Genomic DNA, 18,441 nt, shown 5'->3' on the forward strand with positions numbered 1-18,441 from the left:
TAACACAACGTGCCATTGGAACACAGGAGTGATGGTTGCTGATAATGGGCCTCTGTACGCCTATGTAGATATTCCATTAAAYATCAGCCGTTTCCAGCTACAATAGTCATTTACGACATTAACAATGTCTACACTGTATTGCTGATCAATTTGATGTTATTTTAAWTGACAAAATAAATGTGTTTTTCTTTCAAAAACAAGGAAATGTTTACCCCACATTTCTGAATGGTAGTGTATATATAATATAAATACTTTAAACTTATTTGTATGCTAAGTAATTTCGCCAAAATCTATTAATTTACAAAAATGTACAGGACAGGATTTATTCTGAAGCATCACAAAAATATGCAACCCGGAAGTAATTTGTTATTCTTGCCTGTTTCACATCGGTCTACGCCATTATAATAATCTTTGCTACAATAGCAGCACAAAAATAGACACTTATTGTCTTTTTTCGTTTTATCTTTTCGTTTTACTTTATTTTCCCTCGCCGTAATGAGTATTTAGTTGTTATCAATTTATTTTAGTGTTTGTAGTTCACATTTGAAATTGATTAGAACGACGTAATCCCAGTGAGGGTTTACGTGGCTAGCTAGGCTAACAAGTGAGGCTAGCTAAACTAGAAACGCCAGCTGCCTTGTTTAGCAGGTTGAGATAGGCACTTAGTTTTGCTCAATTCAAATTAGCAAGCGAGTCAACTACATTTTGAACCGTTATATTTTATGAAGACATGTAAAGCCTGGTTATGGTTGACGTTTCTGGAAACAGCTAGCTAGTAGCTAGGTAGCCTGTCATACTTTTCATTCTGGCTGGGAATATTGAGCTGTCCACCCAACAGTAGCTAACCATTCACCAACTGGCAAAAAAATCACCATGGACTTCGAAAATGTCTTGTCAATCGCCTCCCAAAACCAGGGCCTCAGTAGCGTACCGGTGAGAATAAAGCTTTTGTTAACATTAATGCATATTTGTAAATAATATAACGTTATGGTTACAACCAGTAAATTAGCTAACTAGTCTGCTTAATGTCTCCATAGCGTTTACCTACTCTGCTAAGTGACATCCACGTTGGCTGTCATTCGTCGAGCTTGCTGGCCAGAATAGGTGTTAGCTAGCCATTCGTTTGGAATGCTTTCTAGCTTGTTAAACATGTTGGTAGTGCCTAGTGGTGGAGCTGAGGCCCGATCTTATAACTTTGGACTTAGCCTTATGACATAAGTTATGTTACCTATACACAATCTTTTAAAACTTGCTGGAATGTATTCACATAGGTATCTAGTGACATATTTATGGACATGATAGTAGCTATTGTAGCCTTGTTTGAGAAGATCATGTTTTCCCATGTATAGGCTGTGATAAACAAGAAAAAAAGCATTATTGCCTGCCTTGTGTATCCCAACTAATTTTTTAAATTAGTAATTTCCTAAACGACTAGTAGGTTACACAACTAACCATCCCATGTTAATCTATATTTATCAATATTTTCATTTCACATTTCTTTGCAGAAGCGGTACAGTTTACAAACTGGACCACCCAAAAAGGACCCTAAAGTGAAAGGTGTCAACTCAGCAGCTGTGCAGGCTTTCCTAAAGAAACAAGAGATGGAGAGTAAAAAGAAAGGTTTGTTTTTAAATCAATGTATCTGTATTTAGTAAAGTAGTGTGAAATTATGTTGCTTGTTAATGCCGACGCATATAATATTCTAATGTTGGCTTAATTGAAATGTGTTGTAATGTTTCCACAGAGGCCATGAGTATGAAAAAGAAAGAGGGGCTTCTCGCCAAAAGGGTGGAGCTAAAGTCTGACCGCAAGGCTCGAGCAATGGCATCTCGAACCAAGGACAACTTCAGGGGCTACAACGGCATCCCTGTGGTGGAGGAACCCAAGAAGAGGAGATCAAAGGGGGAGAGGGGCGAAGAGCAGCAGAGGAGTGACACTTACGACGAAGATGATGAGGACACGTACGAATACGCGCAGACTGACTCTGAGCCCGAGCCAGAACCGGACCCAGAACCCCAGATACCCAGACAGGCTGTTCCCAACTCCAAGCCCTCAAAGAGACCCAGCGGACCGTCTAAACCCGCCCCTCTACCCATGAACTTTGCCGAGCTGCTCAAACTGGCCCAGAAGAAGCAGTTTGAGCCAGTGGAGGTGAAAGCCAAGCCAAGCAAGAAGGGCGAGCCGGAGAGGCTGCGGACGGCCGATGAGATACGTGAGCTGGACCTGGAACGCAAGGCTAAGCGGCTTGATAAAGGCAGCAGAGACTCCAGACCCCAGGAGAGAGAACGAGATAGAGATGGGGACAGAGATAGGAACAGAGATGGAAGAGACAAATCCCAMGTCAGCTCAAGCTCCTCAAGGAAAAGCACTTCTGACAGAGATGTAAGGAACGGGAAGCAGCCACACAAGAGCTTGTCGGAGAGGCCCGTCCCCAGTGGGTCGGGGAGGAAGCCAAAGCCCCTGCTGCCATCTTGCTCGTCGAGCGAAAGAAGCCACCACGGTTCTGCCAAGCCGTCTCAGGACAGAGACAGAGATAGAGAAAGGCCCAAAGCAAAACCTTCTCAGAGCTCCTCTTCCAGCTTGTCAGGTGCCTTAAGCAGAAAAGCCCCCACCAAAGGAGCCTCCTCTCAGGTCTCAGCCAAACCTCCCACACCCAGGCCCACTTCAGCAGGCCACAAACCCACTGCCACAAGTGACCTTAACACCCCCAGGAAGGGAAACCCCTCACTAACTCCAGGGCGACCCGGCAACTCTGGGATGAGACCCAGCACAGCTCTGAGTTCCGTCCAGGCTAGACCACAGGGTTTGGGCCAAAGCAGACCACAACAAGGGGGCTCTTTGGGGCAGGCTCGAGCCAGCCAGGGCAGCTCAGTGAGGGGAGGACCCACCGGAGGACCCTCCAGGCCCGGAAAGGGAGAACCGGCGCGACCTGGTGGTAGCTCCACGGCAAGACCAGCGAGTAACGGACAGATGAGACCCACTGCAGTCGGTCCTCCCAGGCCTGGGGGTCCACCTAAGGCCAGGCCGGGAGGAGGTAGTGATCAAGGTCGCCCTGGTGACGGAGGAGTCAGACCTCCAGGGAACACACCCGGTCGGCCTGGGGGTGGGGGGCCCGTGCCCAGGCGGCCAGCCAGCAGTATGGGCTCCGGGCCTGGGAGACCCAAGTGCACTTTGGTGGCCGAGACCATCTCATCCAAGACCTTTGGTGGAGGCAGGGGAGCGCCACCTAGTAGGCCAGGCATGCCACCTAGTAGGCCAGGCATGCCACCTAGTAGGCCAGGCATGCCACCTAGTAGGCCAGGCATGCCACCRAGTAGGCCAGGCATGCCACCTAGTAGGCCAGGCATGCCACCTAGTAGGCCAGGCATGCAGCCCAGCTCAATGATGAGACCTCAAGGTAAGAACTAGAAGGAGAAAATATTAAACTTGACATCAAGCTAATCTAAAATATTTATTGTGAAGGTTTCAGCTCCGTTGGCGCAAGATCGTAAAGGATGTCACTCCATGACAATGCAGAATAAACAAGTACTAATATAAAACACATTTGGGGGATAAAAACACGATAATAAAGCTAGGGTCTTGGCGTGCAGTGCTCTGTGGAAGACATGAGCACTGTAAATCTGGGGAACAATGAATAGAGCCAAAAACAGGAAAATCCTTGATGAGAACCTGATTTAGTGCAATCAACCATAGGTGCTTCTACAAAGTATTGACTCAAGGGTGTGAATAATGTAAATGAGATTTCTGTATTTCATTTTCAATACATTTGCGAAAATTTCGAAAAACATGTTTTCACTTTGTCATTATGGGATATTGTGTGCAGATGGGCGAGAAAATATATTTAAACCAATTTTAATTCAGGCAGTATCACAACAAAATGTGGAATAAGTCAACGGGTATGAATACTTTCAGAAGGCACTGTATAGAAATATACTTCACTTGGGGCTGGTTTCCTGAACAGATCAAGCCTAGTCTTGGACTAAAAGGCACTTTCATTTGAGAATCTTCATTGAGCATGCTTTTTAGTCCAGGACTAGGCTTAATCTGTGTCTGGGAAACCAGCCCATAGGACGAGAAATACTTCAAGAATGATGTGCAACATACTGTTCTATATATAGTCAATTACAATGATCATCTAGAATGGTCAGTAGAGCTTGGATGATAAACTGAAAATGATCAACACCGACTAAACCAACCATTTATCGAGGCAATTTTACTGAAGTCGTTAAAAAAAGTAGCTTTTACTAGAATGTGAGGTTTTAGAAGGAAAGTGGACTATGTCTTCTAATATGGGCTGTTGCTAACAGGACAGAAAATATGGGCTATTGCTAACAGGACAATTGATAACATTTAAAATAGTAGGAGTGGTTTTAATGGTAATTTAAACTCTATGGTAATTTTCCATGAAAGATTGTGGGACTTAAGTGTTTTTGTGGTAGTAGAATAATTTGAAAAAGTTTTACTTAAACGAAGCAGTTAAATATAGTCAGTTACATTTAGTAAAGTAATTGGTCTGATTACTTTGATAGACTACTATATCAACCTTATTACTTTGGATTGATGGGCAGTTAGATCACACATTTCATCAGAAATAAAAACTGTTCGCTGCTCTGGCACCCCAATGGTGGAACAAACTCCCTCACGACGCCAGGTCAGCGGAGTCAATCACCACCTTCCGGAGACACCTGAAACCCCACCTCTTTAAGGAATACCTAGGATAAAGTAATCCTCCTAACCCCACCCCTCCCCCTTAAAAGAGTTAGATGCACTATTGTAAAGTGGTTGTTCCACTGGATTTCATAAGGTGAATGCACCAATTTGTAAGTCGCTCTGGATAAGAGCGTCTGCTAAATGACTTAAATGTAAATGTAAATGACTACTACACTTTTATACACTCTCCTACTAGAATACGACAGTATATGAAAACTGTAATAATGGAGTACAGAAGTGAAGTTGTCAATGAATTTAAAAAAACGTATTTTATCACAATGGTTTGAACAATAGCAGGATGTTCTTGAAGTCCTCTCTGATCCTCTTCCAGTCGAGTCCAATTTGAATCAACTTTAAGTTATAAACAAAGAAAATTGAAAGAATTTGCAGGACATGTTTACGACAATTTTTGTCTGATTTATGTAGTTGGACAGGGATTATTCTTTGGACCTGTTAGGAAAGAAAAGTGTGTCAGACCCTATGTTCAAGTACTATAATTATGTGAGGGTCCATGTAGTGGTATTCCGTAAGAAAAGGGGAGATACTCAAATGTGACAATTCTCACACATTGGAATACAATAGACAAACGATCAAAACAATGCCTCAAACATTCATATCCTTATGGGAATGTGATTTTTGGATAGTCGCCTTTAACCAATAGATTTGTGGGCAAAATGGAGCTGCAAATGAGCCAAATCTACTTTTTTCTCATGCACAAAATACATATTTTAGCTACAGCAGGTTAATTAGCCTAAATTGTATTATTTAGCCATCATTAGCCCTACCCTTTTGTCCTATAATCAACAACTACTTTAGATTTAGTGTTCATCAGTATCTTTTACTATCTGTAATGATCCTAGTGTTGTCCATTTAAAAAAAAAAAATGGCAACCCATGTCTATGATAGCTAGCTAGCTAACTTGCTCATAAACATTTTTCTACATGCGCAACACACACATATCAATATTATGGTCCCTAAACATGTCCACATAACGCTTATCAACGAAGTCACATGACTGTTTGTGGCTCAAAAGCAAACCGCCCTCTGCTGGACAGATGTCCCTAACACATTTATACATTTTCTGTGGGGTGCCTATGAAAATGTGGTAATTTGATTGAGCCACAGGAACTGATTTGTCAGTTAATTGTACAAAAAGGCTCTTCCTGACTTTCTCTGGTCAAACCGGAAGTTGTTTAAAAAAGCTGAGAGGAAAAGTTGTTGATGTTATTACTAAAACAGCTGTATCGTTTGATTGGCCGAAGATATTTATGTTCAGATCTGAGTGACGAGAAGTAGAGGAAGATTTCATGTTTTGTCTAAGTTGTCGGGAAAGTGGTCAAAACGACAGTAGGCTGCTTTGTAGTTTACATTTAATTGAGACGTTTTTTGGGAAAGCCTTTCCATCTTTACCAGTAAAAGGTTATCAGCATCGTCACTAAAGACGACACAAAGTGCAGACATATGTGGGCACCGCACACACACACAGGGTCATTCCTGTGCCATTTCAGGAGGTTGCAGGAAAATATGAATCACTGTTCATGTCTTATGATTAACATGGGCAAATTTAATGAATTTTCAAAATAAAATATATTTTAGGGGGGTTACTAAGCTATATGAAATTGTTATAAAATGGTCARGCCAAGGATCATTTAGCTATTTGATTTTGAATTTTAACAGCACTTAAGGTATAATGAAAATGTGTATATATATTTTAAGAAACATTGAATTTGACGTTACTGCTATTAGCCCATAGAAATGCATTGAATAACAGATTCACTACATGGAACAACAGTGTCCTAAAAAGCTTTTATAGTTTAAAAAGTATAAAATATATCGAAGTTGTATGATAGCACACTATTCCAGACCGGTCTACACGTTTGGAAGTTTGAATGCCTTTCTAGCTTAAACGGCATAAGAAGAGTAGTTATTATTTGGAACACTATGTCAGAAGTATGAAAGATTTAGAGTGGGGACGTTTGCTGTCTCAAGTCCCACTAAAAAGTAACTGGTGCTTATGCATTTTTTAAATGTATCGTTAAATGTATCAGTATGATAATTCAGTAAATGGATTTTGATATGGATTTTTGTCCATATAGCCCAGCTCTAATGGTCAGCCTCCCTTCCCCGTCCTAGACCTCTCTAACACAGGCACATTTTCCAGGGTGTGTTCACTAGGAAGCAAACGGAAGTAAGCGGACCGAAACGGGAAGGAACAACCTGGATTTGTCCAATAAACACTTGTTTTTGTTTTCCGTTGCAAAAGGTGTTGCTATTGTGCAAAACGTTTTACCACTGTGTGCACTAATGAGTACACCCCTGTTTTCCGCAGGCATGATTCGTTCACCAATCACCTCGGCCTACAAGAGGAAGTACGAGGACGAGGAGGAGGAGGAGTATGACTCTGAGATGGAGGACTTCATCGACGATGAAGGGGAGGACCAAGCCACAGTCTCCAAACACATCAAGGAAATCTTTGGCTATGACCGGACCAAGTAAGGCTCTCACACATTTTGGTTGTACTAACCTTGTGGGGACACAATTGATTCCCATTAAAAATCCTATTTTCCAGAACCCTAACCCTAACCTTAACCCCAAAACCTAACCTTTAACACTAATTATAACCCTAAACCCCCTAGAAGRACACACACCGTCAAGGTCTTCTCCAAATAACCCTAGAAGTGTGATGGCTGTTTTTGAGGTTGTCTAGTTATGTCCTCTTCTTGTTTGACATTCCCAGTTAACTGCATTTCCACTCGTGTTTAAGTTTTTTTGAAGTCACACAAAAGCACTTGGTGTAGCTTCTGGTTTGTTCCATTCGACTTCAAGGTCCTGACTAATGTGTTTTGTGTGCTTTTTCTGCCCTAGATACAAAGAGGAGAGTGACTATGCATTAAAGTTCATGGAGAGCAGTTGGAGAGACCAGCAAAAAGAGGAGGCTAGGAGGTAAGCCATTGGTGAGGGGAGATGAGACCACTGGTGTGTTCTAGGACTGGTCCAAAAACAACCCCTAGTCCCTACCCCTTTGGTGTACCCATCAACCTATTGTTTAAATTGATTATGCCCTTTCAAATCTGCTAATATCCCAGGAGAAGGGGCTATGGGTTTGGATCCAGCACGAGAATGTTGTTCTCTTTATGACAATTGACAAACCCACAGGGTGTTAAATTGTGTCCACCTTACTTGAGTATATATTACACACAGTTAGGTCAGCCGGTGATTGTCAAATAACTGTCGGTCTCAAGGTAATTGACCGTTAATTAACAAACAGATTTAGCATCTCCTGGCTTCCACACATAGCCTACAAGCCATTTTAAAATGTTGATTAAATCCATGTAATATAGCCTACACTTTCACAATAAATCCATTATTTTAGACGGGTCTAAAGAAGCATGACATGAAGAAAATGTGGTCTATTTCAGAAGCAAAGAATAGCATACTCTGAGTTGTCCTTATGTTAGGCCCTGATCTGGCTATGCCATATGGCTGTGGGCTACATTAGTTCATTTAGCAGACAAGATTTGGCATTATTTTATATTGTTCTGTAGTATTAAGAATACAATTGAACGGGCCTCCCGGGTGGCGCAGTGGTCTAGAGCACTGCATCGCAGTGCTAGCTGCGCCACCAGAGTCTCTGGGTTCGCGCCCAGGCTCTGTCGCAGCCGGCCGCGACCGGGAGGTCCGTGGGGCGACGCACAATTGGCATAGCGTCGTCCGGGTTAGGGAGGGTTTGGCCGGTAGGGATATCCTTGTCTCATCGCGCTCCAGCGACTCCTGTGGCGGGCCGGGCGCAGTGCGCGCTAACCGAGGGGGSCGGGTGCACGGTGTTTCRTCCGACACATTGGTGCGGCTGGCTTCCGGGTTGGAGGCGCGCTGTGTTAAGAAGCAGTGCGGCTTGGTTGGGTTGTGCTTCGGAGGACGCATGGCTTTCGACCTTCGTCTCTCCCGAGCCTGTACGGGAGTTGTAGCGATGAGACAAGATAGTAATTACTAGCGATTGGATACCACAAATTGGGGAGAAAAGGGGATAAGGTCTAGCTGATGGGATCCTCCTCTTTATTAGCGGCCATAACGCTGTTATCTCCCGCAATTGCAAAGCGTATAGAAATGTTCCGCAACATGAGCTCATGAAGTGTTTGGTTAGATTTTCAAAAGCATTTGCATTGATGTCAGAGTGATTAGACGAACAATATAATGCTGAGTACCAGTTAGCAAGTTTGGTAGGCTACTAATGACCAGCAGCAGCATCAGAGCTTGGAGAAGACTAATTAACATGACTAAACAGTCACATGGAATTTGACTGCCTTCATGACTCGTGACCGCTGGTGTGGTGGTATTGTGGTCACTACAACAGCCCGATTCCCATCCTCTAGATGCTGCTGTTATGCTCCTAAAGTTGCTGGTAATAGACTACATCAATTTCCAATTTATATGACCATTTCTACTGATCTGCGTGCCCATTATTTTCATATAGAATACGCCAGTATGAGTCATAATGCCCATAAAACCTAGCGGTCAAACAAGGAAATGGTTCCAATCGTTTTTCCAGCATTCATTTTTCCCATAGGGGATTATAGAAACACTTAAAATAAGTGCTATGTTTCGTGTAGGCTTACCCCGGCGTGAAGTTTTGATAGCTGTGTAAATCTCTCAAGGACAAGGTGACTTTTATCAATATATTCCCCCCCCCCCCCCCCCCCCAAAAAAAATGTAATGCTAATTACATACTGGCGTATTCTATATAAATAAAGTCAAGTATATTGATAAAAGTCACCTTGTCCGAGAGAGATTTACATGGTCATCAAAACGTCACGCCAGGGTAAGCCTACATGAAACACAGCCATTTATTTTAAGTGTTTCTAAAATTCCCTAGGGGAAAAATTTAATGGTGGAAAAAACGATTGGAACCATTTCCTTGTTTGACTACTAGGTTTTATGGGTATTATGGCACCTCCACCGTGGGGCTCTATGCACATTTTCATGGAACTGTTTCATTTCAATTATAATAACGTTTTTGCCATGTGGTTAATCTAAAATCTATCTAAATGAAAATCATACAAATCAAAAATTTGCGACAACATCTTCAAAATGTGTACACAACCAATACCATTTTAATTCGATTTTAATGCAAGAGCGCCCGCCTCTGCACAATGGATACATTGTATAATACACCGTGAGCCATGAGAAGCTAAAGAACTTAGCGCAGAACACAGAGATCTAGTGTATTCAGACCCCTTGACTTATTCCACATTTTGTTACGTTACAGCCTTATTCTAAAATATATATTTTTTAATTCCCCTCAATCTACACACAATACCCCATAATGAGAAAGCAAAAAACAGGTTTTTAGATATTTTTCCAAATGTATAAAAAAATTAAAACAGTAATATCACGTTTACACAAGTATTCAGACCCTTTACTCAGTACTTTGTTGAAGCARGTTTGGCAGCGATCACAGCCTCAAGTCTTCTTGGGTATGACGCTACAAGCTTGGCACACTTGTATTTGGGGAGTTTCTCTCGTTGTTCTCTGCAGATCCTCTCAAGCTCTGTCAGGTTGGAGGGGATCGTCTCTGCACAGTTATTTTCAGGTCTCTCCAGAGATGTTCGATCAGGTTCAAGTCCAGGCTCTGGCTGAGCTACTTAAGGACATTCAGAGACTTGTCCCGAAGCCACTCTGTTGTCGTGGCTGTGTGCTTAGGGTCATTGTCTTGTTGGAAGGTGAACCTTCACCTCAGTCTGAGGTTCTGAGTGCTCTGGGGCAGGTTTTCATCAAGGATTTCTCTGTACTTTGCCCTGTTTATCTTCCCCTCAACCCTGACTAGTCTCCCAGTCCCTGCCGCTGAAAAACATCCCCACATCATGATGCTGCCACCACCATGCTTCACCGTAGGGATGGTGCCAGGTTTCCTCCAGATGTGACACTTGGTATTCAGGCCAAAGAGTTCAATCTTGGTTWCATCAGGCCAGAGAATCTTGTTTTAGGTGCCTTTTGGAAAACTCCAAGTGGCCTGTCATGCCTTTTACTGACAGGTGTGTGCCTTTCAGAATCATGACCAATCAATTGAATTTACCACAGGTGGACTCAAGTTTTATCTCAAATTATCAATGGAAACAGGATGCACCTGAGCTGAATTTCGAGTCTAATAGCAAAAGGTCTGAATACTTTGGTAAATAAAATATTTGTTAATACATTTTCAAAAATGTCAAACCTGTTTTCGCTTTGTCATTATGGGCTAATGTGTGTAGATTGCATTTTTATTTAATCAACTTTAAAATAATGCTGTAACGTAACAAAAATGTGGGATAAGTCAAGGGGTCTGAATACTTTCCGACAGCACTGTATGTTAAGACAAGTTTAAATCAAATTTGCTCTCGAGTGGTGCAGCGGTCTAAAGCACTGCATCTCAGTGCTAGAGGCGTCACTACAGACCCTGGTCGATTCCAGGGTGTATCACAACCAGCCGTGATTGGGAGTCCAATTAGCCCAGCGTCGTTAGGGTTTTGCCGGGGTAAGCCGTCATTGTAAATAAGAATTTGTTCTTAAGTATTTCCTAGTTAAATTTAAGATGAAATAAATAAAAACATATTTTTCACCATAAAAATACACCTTTAATAATAAAAGCATAATAATAATAATCGCATTCGCGGTCACTTTTGATAATGGTGTTTTCCCGCTAATGGAACATCCGCGCTTATAGCCTACTGCCTTGTGCYCATTGCTGCTTATAACGTGAAGAAACAGCCTAGTAGTTTATCAACATTTTAAGTTAAACGTTCTGATCTGTTGTGCCAGCCACATTGCGTAATATTTTTGTTGTTCGTTAGGCCMACTCATCTTGTTGGCTGACAAAGTAAATGTGGACAGTTCTTCCAATATCTTCAATATGCACCTTGGAATTGGATAAGGACACATGCAGTTGCATCCCTGATGTGTCTGTCTTCACTTGTAGCCTGTGAGAAAGACACGATTATGTGATCGAGAGCCATGTGAGTGGAAGGCGCTTCGGATTGCGCAGCAGTCAGGGAGAAGGACACAACACAGCACTTCGGGCCAAGGGCACAACGGCCAATGGCCGCAAAAGGCATGGATTTTTTTTAGGGTGCATTATGGCCACAAAGGGGATGCCGCCGTGAAATTCGAGGCATTATAAAGTGCTTGTCAAAAATTGTGAATGAGAGACTAATGAAGTGTGTACAGCCTGCGCAAAAAACAAAGCAGAGATCATGCCTTTCAATAACTTTTTTCAAATCATCATTAGTCGGATCATGCAGCCTTACAATGTATTACAAATCAAAAGAGAGAGTTCTACAAACTTTGGGCTAAAGTTACATTAACTCTAAATGAATCATATAGGAGTACCTATTTCTTTGTTAACCGCTCAACACAGAATAGCCGCATGTGCGCACTCCCGCAAATTGTGAATAATTATATTTTATTCAGTTTGTTCAATTGTATTCTTCATACTATAAAATAATGCCAATGAATTCTAAGCAAATCTTTTCTGCTAAATTATCTAGTCTAGCCCACAGCCATTTGGCATAGCCAGATCAGTAAAAAAGAATACTAGGCTATTCTGTTCTTCTGAAATAAACTACATTTTCTTCATATCATGCTTATTTAGACTGGTCTAAAATATATAATAGATGTATTGTGAAGGTATAGGCTATATTATATGGATTTATTAGACTTTTTAAAATGTAGATGTTCCTAAGTTCTGCATCAGTGGCTTGTAGGCTGTGCAATGGAAGCCAGGAGATGCTAAATGTGTTTGTTAATTAAGTCATTTACCTTGAGACTGACAGTTATTTGCTTGACAATCACTGACTGACGAAATGAAGTGACCGCCAATCTAGACAGGTGTGTGCCTTTCCAAATCATGTCCAATAATTGAATTTACCACAGGTGAACTCCAAGTTGTAGAAACATCAAGGATGATCAATGGAAACAGGTTGCACCTGAGCTCAAGTTTGAGCCACACTCCCCTTGTTGCAACATCTAAAATTATACCCAATACAAAGGGTCTGAATACTTATGTAAATGTAATATATATTTATTTATTTTTTGGGATAAATTTTCAAAACCTTTTCGCTTTGTCATTGAGGTATTGTGTGTAGATTGAGGATTTTTGAGGTGTTTTATACGTTTTAGAATAAGGCTGTAACGTAACAAAATGTTAAAGTCAAGGGGTCTGAATACTTTCCGAATGCGCTGTAGGCTTATATACCGACGCAAGTAACTTCTCTTGCTAACTAGGTAAAAATATCCTACATAAAGCCTACAAACCAAAACATTACAGTTAGCAAATATCCATTAAAAAAAATCATAGAAATTATGTTGGTTACGGATGGCAGTTTGTTCATGTTTTTTCAATCGCATCTCTCTACTCCGCTTGTCTGCAACGAACTTGAAACATTGTATCAACTATCAACTTGGTCCGGCTGAAGCTCGTGTTAGTAGACAGGGCAAACCCGAGTTGGTGATTTCTGATATATCATCAAAATAAATCATTCACAGCATGTTTTTGGACTCATTCAGCAGTTAACTGATTTTAAGTACAATACCATTAGAAATTATTTTTGAAAGTAACATTTTATATTCCTAAAACTTAAGTTGAAAAGCATGCTGTCACTGCTTCCAAAATATATTTTGATCAATAGCCCTATGCCAAAACACAGCTTTAACGTGTCCAAATCAATAACCAATATGCAGAAACAGTTTGATATATTGAAAACCTATGAGCAAATGTGCAATTATAATATTACTTGTACTGTTTTAATCAAGCACCTTATAAACTGTCACAAGCACATAAATCCTGGTTGTTTTGACAAGTGGCAATGAATCACTCATTATGATTAAATCTGGTTGTACACAACTAAAAAGACATGAAATGGGAGATATGTTTTACCTCACTGGTTAGAGGAGAACCTGCAGAAGACCGTCAGCTACATTTCATAGTATTGTATTTTGATATGGGGGTCGCCGAAAGAGAAACACAACACTGTTTTGTCAATTACTCATATCCTGTTGAAATCAATAGAGCGAGAGGGGGGAAATCCGTTTGCATATCCTGTTAAAACTAGCACAGCTCAAACGACACCGAATCGGGGAATAATTTATATGTCACTCGTAGAGGACAACTTGTAAATGACAGCCAGCTCCATTTTGAAGTGTTGCATTTTGATTGAAGTGGATCACTAACGACGTAAGTTTAACAATACTTTTTTGTTAATCACTCATATCATTACATATAGAAATCAATATAACTGGGACCAAACGTTTGGGTTGAATGCACTGTTTAAACATACATTATACGAAGGTCACACAGAAACTTGGAATAACCTATACATGGTTGATTTAAATGAGAATTTGTAGAACGCTTCAATCTATATTTTGAAATGGCGGATGTTGATTTCGGAGCCTGCCATCACGGAAAGGGTTACAAACCACAACGAATCACAACCCACCATAGGATATCAACAGGAAAAACGATTGGCTGCTATTTAAGTGATAGTTGACGGTCAAACCTGTGTATTGGTGTGTGGCCAGAGACTTTTACAGAGAGACCGCCCCGACTTATTCATGCCGTTTGTGAAAAGATATTATAGCTGTGTTCTAACATGCTGACCAAACCGGACACGCGCACCAACGCCTGCAAGTTGATTTTGTTCACCCACACCAGAAGCGATCAGGACATGCAGGTTGAAATATCAAAACAAACTCTGAACCAATTATATTAATTTGGGGACCGGTCAAAAAGCATTGAACATTTATGGCAATTTAGCTAGCTAGCTTGCTGTTGTTAGCTAATTTTTCCTGGTATATAAACATTAGGTTATTATTTTACCTGAAATGCACAAGGTCCTCTACTCCGACAATTAATCTACAGATAAAACGGTAAACCGAATTTGTTTCTCGTCATCTCTCCTCCTTCCTTAAGGCGTTTTCTTCTTTGGACTTTATATGATGGTTGGCAACCAACTTTACAGTGCATTACTACAACTGACTGGAGTGTGGACGTCAGTTCATCTTAGGTGGGTATATGCTCCTAAAAACCAATGAGAAGATGGCATGTGGGTATATGCTCCTAAAAACCAATGAGATTTGAGAGTCAGGACTTGCAGAGCGTTGAGCGTCACAAATAGAACCAACTTCTATTTTAGCACCTGGCCATGCAGATGCTCGCTGTGGCGCGCGAGCAGTGTGGTCACAATTATTGAATAACGTGTATGTGCAAATTTATTTTGCAATGCAAGTGGTGTGGTCAGCATGTAAGTCCTGCGACCCCCCCCCACCCCCACCCCCCAGCGTGTATGACAAAATCAACAGTAGAAAACAAAAGATATTGATCTGTTTTATGCAATTGATCTTGTCGTCATGTTAACTATAAACTTTTATACTAACGTCACCAATCTGAGGTAAAAAGGTTGTGTAATTCCAAGGGATGTAACTATTCACCAATATGCATCGGTCCCCAGTTCAAATTTTTAAGATATGAGTAGGACCTCAAACCGATCTTAATTTTCAACATTCTATCACTATTCTGGGCCCTCAGAGTTTCCTGCCCCAGTGAGCTCCAGACAGACACCGCCTTATTTGCGCAAGGGATAAGAAGTAATCAGGTATTTTATGACGTGTGTCCACTGGATCGGAGCATGTCATTTTCCCTTTCACACCAAGGCTCAGTGGTTAACTCTTTCCAGCTCTCTCCCTTTCGTTTTCAAATGCAGTGAGGAACTATTGTCATTCTCAGGAGATGTAAAAACACACTTTGTTTACTTGCTGTTTGAGGTGAAGAAAGAATTACTTTGAGAAGCTCCACAGTTTATTAGTGGTGGTGGGTTAAGACAATCATAAATACTATCAGAAATCCCCAAATTACCTGCCTAGTTAAATAAAGGTTAAATAAAAAAAAAAGACACATTTCTACATTTGCGCACACAGGCCAGGTTGCCTAGGCCTACTTCTATGCGTAATCAGGTGCTCACCCTCAACATTGACAGGAGCGGTCCAAACAAAACACAATGAATAAATTGACCAAACTCGTAAATGGAATGAAATAAACCCAAACTTGTTTCTCACAAGTGTAGTATAGGTTGTGAGCTCTGCAAACAACATGTCCACTTTGACAATCAAAATGGTTAACAACTGTAATAATATATTGAATGCATTAACAGAAATTACCATAACCAAACAAAGAAATGGTGATTTAATGGTAAATGTATTACTGGTAATGGGGAGTTGATAGACACTAACAATCAAAAGGCAAACGATTCACAAAATGAAGTTATGAAACAATGAATTGGCGGGAGAGAGCGCATTCTGGAGAGAGACACGCCGTGTGCATTTTAGCCACACTCCCCTTGTTGCAACATTTAAAATTATACCCAATACAAGTTATCCTCACACATACTGTTGGCCTAAGGAATACTTCACAAATGGTGTCAGGTCCAAAGCAGTAGCCATTATGGAAAACCAATTTAACTTATTTTCTCATTTTCCATTTTATCAAATTGCTTAGCGTGCCAAGGCGAATCTGGCAAGCGTGCCTTACGTTACCAATGGAGTTTGCCGCCTCCGCAGTGTATTAGTCCACTGAGACAGGTGGGAATCAGACAGGTTTCTCATGTGCCATAAAATAAACTATTTGCGACTYCTCCATTTAAAAAATCTGTCGACCACTCAATTAAATGGGGTCAGCCCTATTGGCTTTACTACAGTTGTGGTAGAGGGTTCCATAGGGAAATGCCTGCAGGTGGAAGTGTTTGTCTATTGCAGGGCTGGCCAACCCTGGTCCTGGAGGGCTCCAAGTGTTTTTAGCCTGATTCAAATAATCCACTAACCATAGTGTTCCTTTTAGATGTCAATACGTTTTATCAGGTATGTTACAGCTGGGCTGGTTCGAAACCAAAGCCTGCACACACTGCAGCCTTCCAGAACCAAGACTTGCCACCCGCAGTCCATTGCTTTTTTTGCCAGATCATGGATTCAACTCACTCACTCCTGTGTTCTGCCTCTCTGTGTGTGCGCTGTCTGCTCTCCTGTGCTATGCCCCCTGTGACTCACCCTGTCCTGTTAGCCTGAAAATGGCCGTCTTCGAAGATCAGGAAGAGGAGAGACGAGAGGGGGAGGAACTCAAACAGAATATGGCCAAGATGAAGGAAACGAATTGAAATCCCTTGTCCCATCTTTGACGCGAAACAAAGGGAAGCCCACTTAAGCTAGACAGTGGTTGTCTGCATGTGTTAACACATCTTCTCTGTTTTGTTTCTCTCTCCACTTCTCCCAGTTTACGCCTGGGTATCAAGGAGGATGAGGAAGAGTTGCGCTTGGAGGAGGAAGCGATGAAAAAGAAAATGCCAATGAATGCGAAACGGAAAAAAGTTTGAGGACACTAAGTTTAACACACGAACACAATGCAGCCTTTTCCTGGAGTGGGGGGGGGGGGTGGCGTAGGGTGAATTTGCCCCTAGATGTCGCTCCTGAGTCAGTTTAGCATTTTCCCCGCTAGTGGTAAGGATTGGGGGAGGGGAAGCTGATCCTATATCTGCACCTAGGGAAAACTTCACCCTGGAGTGGAATGGGGTGGTCAGACCAGTGGCCACTTGCTTCTGTTACATTATTTATTTTTCCCGTTGGAAAGGGGCAGGGTTGCACTATCAAGTCTTTTCCTAGCTGAGCCGCAGAGAGACAATTTAATATAATACCGATTATGATCTATTTTTGAAACCCTTAGAAAATGACAGAGCTATCATGTAACGTGGGATTGCCTTGCCATGTTGTGAATGGCAATCATGTTGTATTTTTCCCCATACGGAACCAAAACCCACTGGTCCATTTTTTGTATTTATTCTTCTTTAATGTAAAGGGGCAGTCAGCAGTTGAAACAATAAAGCGGTGGGGGACACCGTTGGACGCCTCTGTTTCAGTAAATGCTGTGGGATGGGGCTGGAGAAATGTAACCACTCTCAAATTCATAGGCTATGGATGCAAGGGCTGACCATCCATGATATCCAAATTATAGTTTTAACCATGTTTTGATTCTATATAGTGTTTGTTTTCAAACATTGGAGTAAAACAAGCTTATATTTTGTGTTCTGTGTGGATATGACAGTTGAACTAAACTCATGAGTCATTAAGTTATATTCCTCAAGAATCAATGGGTACATATCATGAACTTATAAATCAGAAAATGGATGTAGCAACTGCAGATTGCCCTTTTAATGACGGAGAAAAAGAGACATTGCCAGAGACATTTCATGAAACATGTTGCTATTTTCTTGTTTAAAAGATTTGACATAACTTGTTGGCTGATGGTTTTCATTTACTTGTGTGGTGTGCCTTTGCTATTTTCCCCCGTGTTATATTATTTTAATCTCTAGAAGAATATGATCCTATTTGTTAATTTAGCAGCCTGAATCTGCTAATTTAAATAGAAATGTAACTATAATTTCTCGTCCTTTTATAGAACAAAATAGCATTCATTTCATACTGAAGCAAATAAAATCTCTCAATGTGGTGGAAAACACTATTGAAAGGAATAGTGAATATTGTATGAATGTTTCACCTATTTGACAGTGTTAAAGGCAAAATGAGTGTTGTCCATGACCATGCAGATATGATTTATTTTCAAACCATTCAAACATGAGATATTTCTCATTCTGATGATATGAAGATGTAGGTGAGCTGCTCTGGAATTATCACAACATTGATTACAAAAAATATTGTCACTTT

At 41.2% G+C, this 18,441-nt stretch overlaps 1 protein-coding gene across 1 annotated transcript; it reads left to right on the forward strand.

The window, feature by feature from the left end:
* The first annotated feature begins 375 nt into the window (after positions 1–375).
* spty2d1 (SPT2 chromatin protein domain containing 1) lies at positions 376–18,009 on the forward strand. Its single transcript, XM_023984704.2, has 6 exons — positions 376–933; positions 1,506–1,620; positions 1,745–3,397; positions 7,040–7,202; positions 7,576–7,653; positions 16,997–18,009. The coding sequence occupies exons 1-6, from the start codon at positions 874–876 to the stop codon at positions 17,094–17,096; spliced, it is 2,169 nt and encodes a 722-aa protein (XP_023840472.1). The 5' UTR covers positions 376–873; the 3' UTR covers positions 17,097–18,009.
* The last annotated feature ends 432 nt before the right edge of the window (positions 18,010–18,441 follow it).

This window comes from Salvelinus sp. IW2-2015, linkage group LG4q.1:29, assembly GCF_002910315.2.
Source record: "Salvelinus sp. IW2-2015 linkage group LG4q.1:29, ASM291031v2, whole genome shotgun sequence".
Taxonomy (NCBI): domain Eukaryota; kingdom Metazoa; phylum Chordata; class Actinopteri; order Salmoniformes; family Salmonidae; genus Salvelinus; species Salvelinus sp. IW2-2015.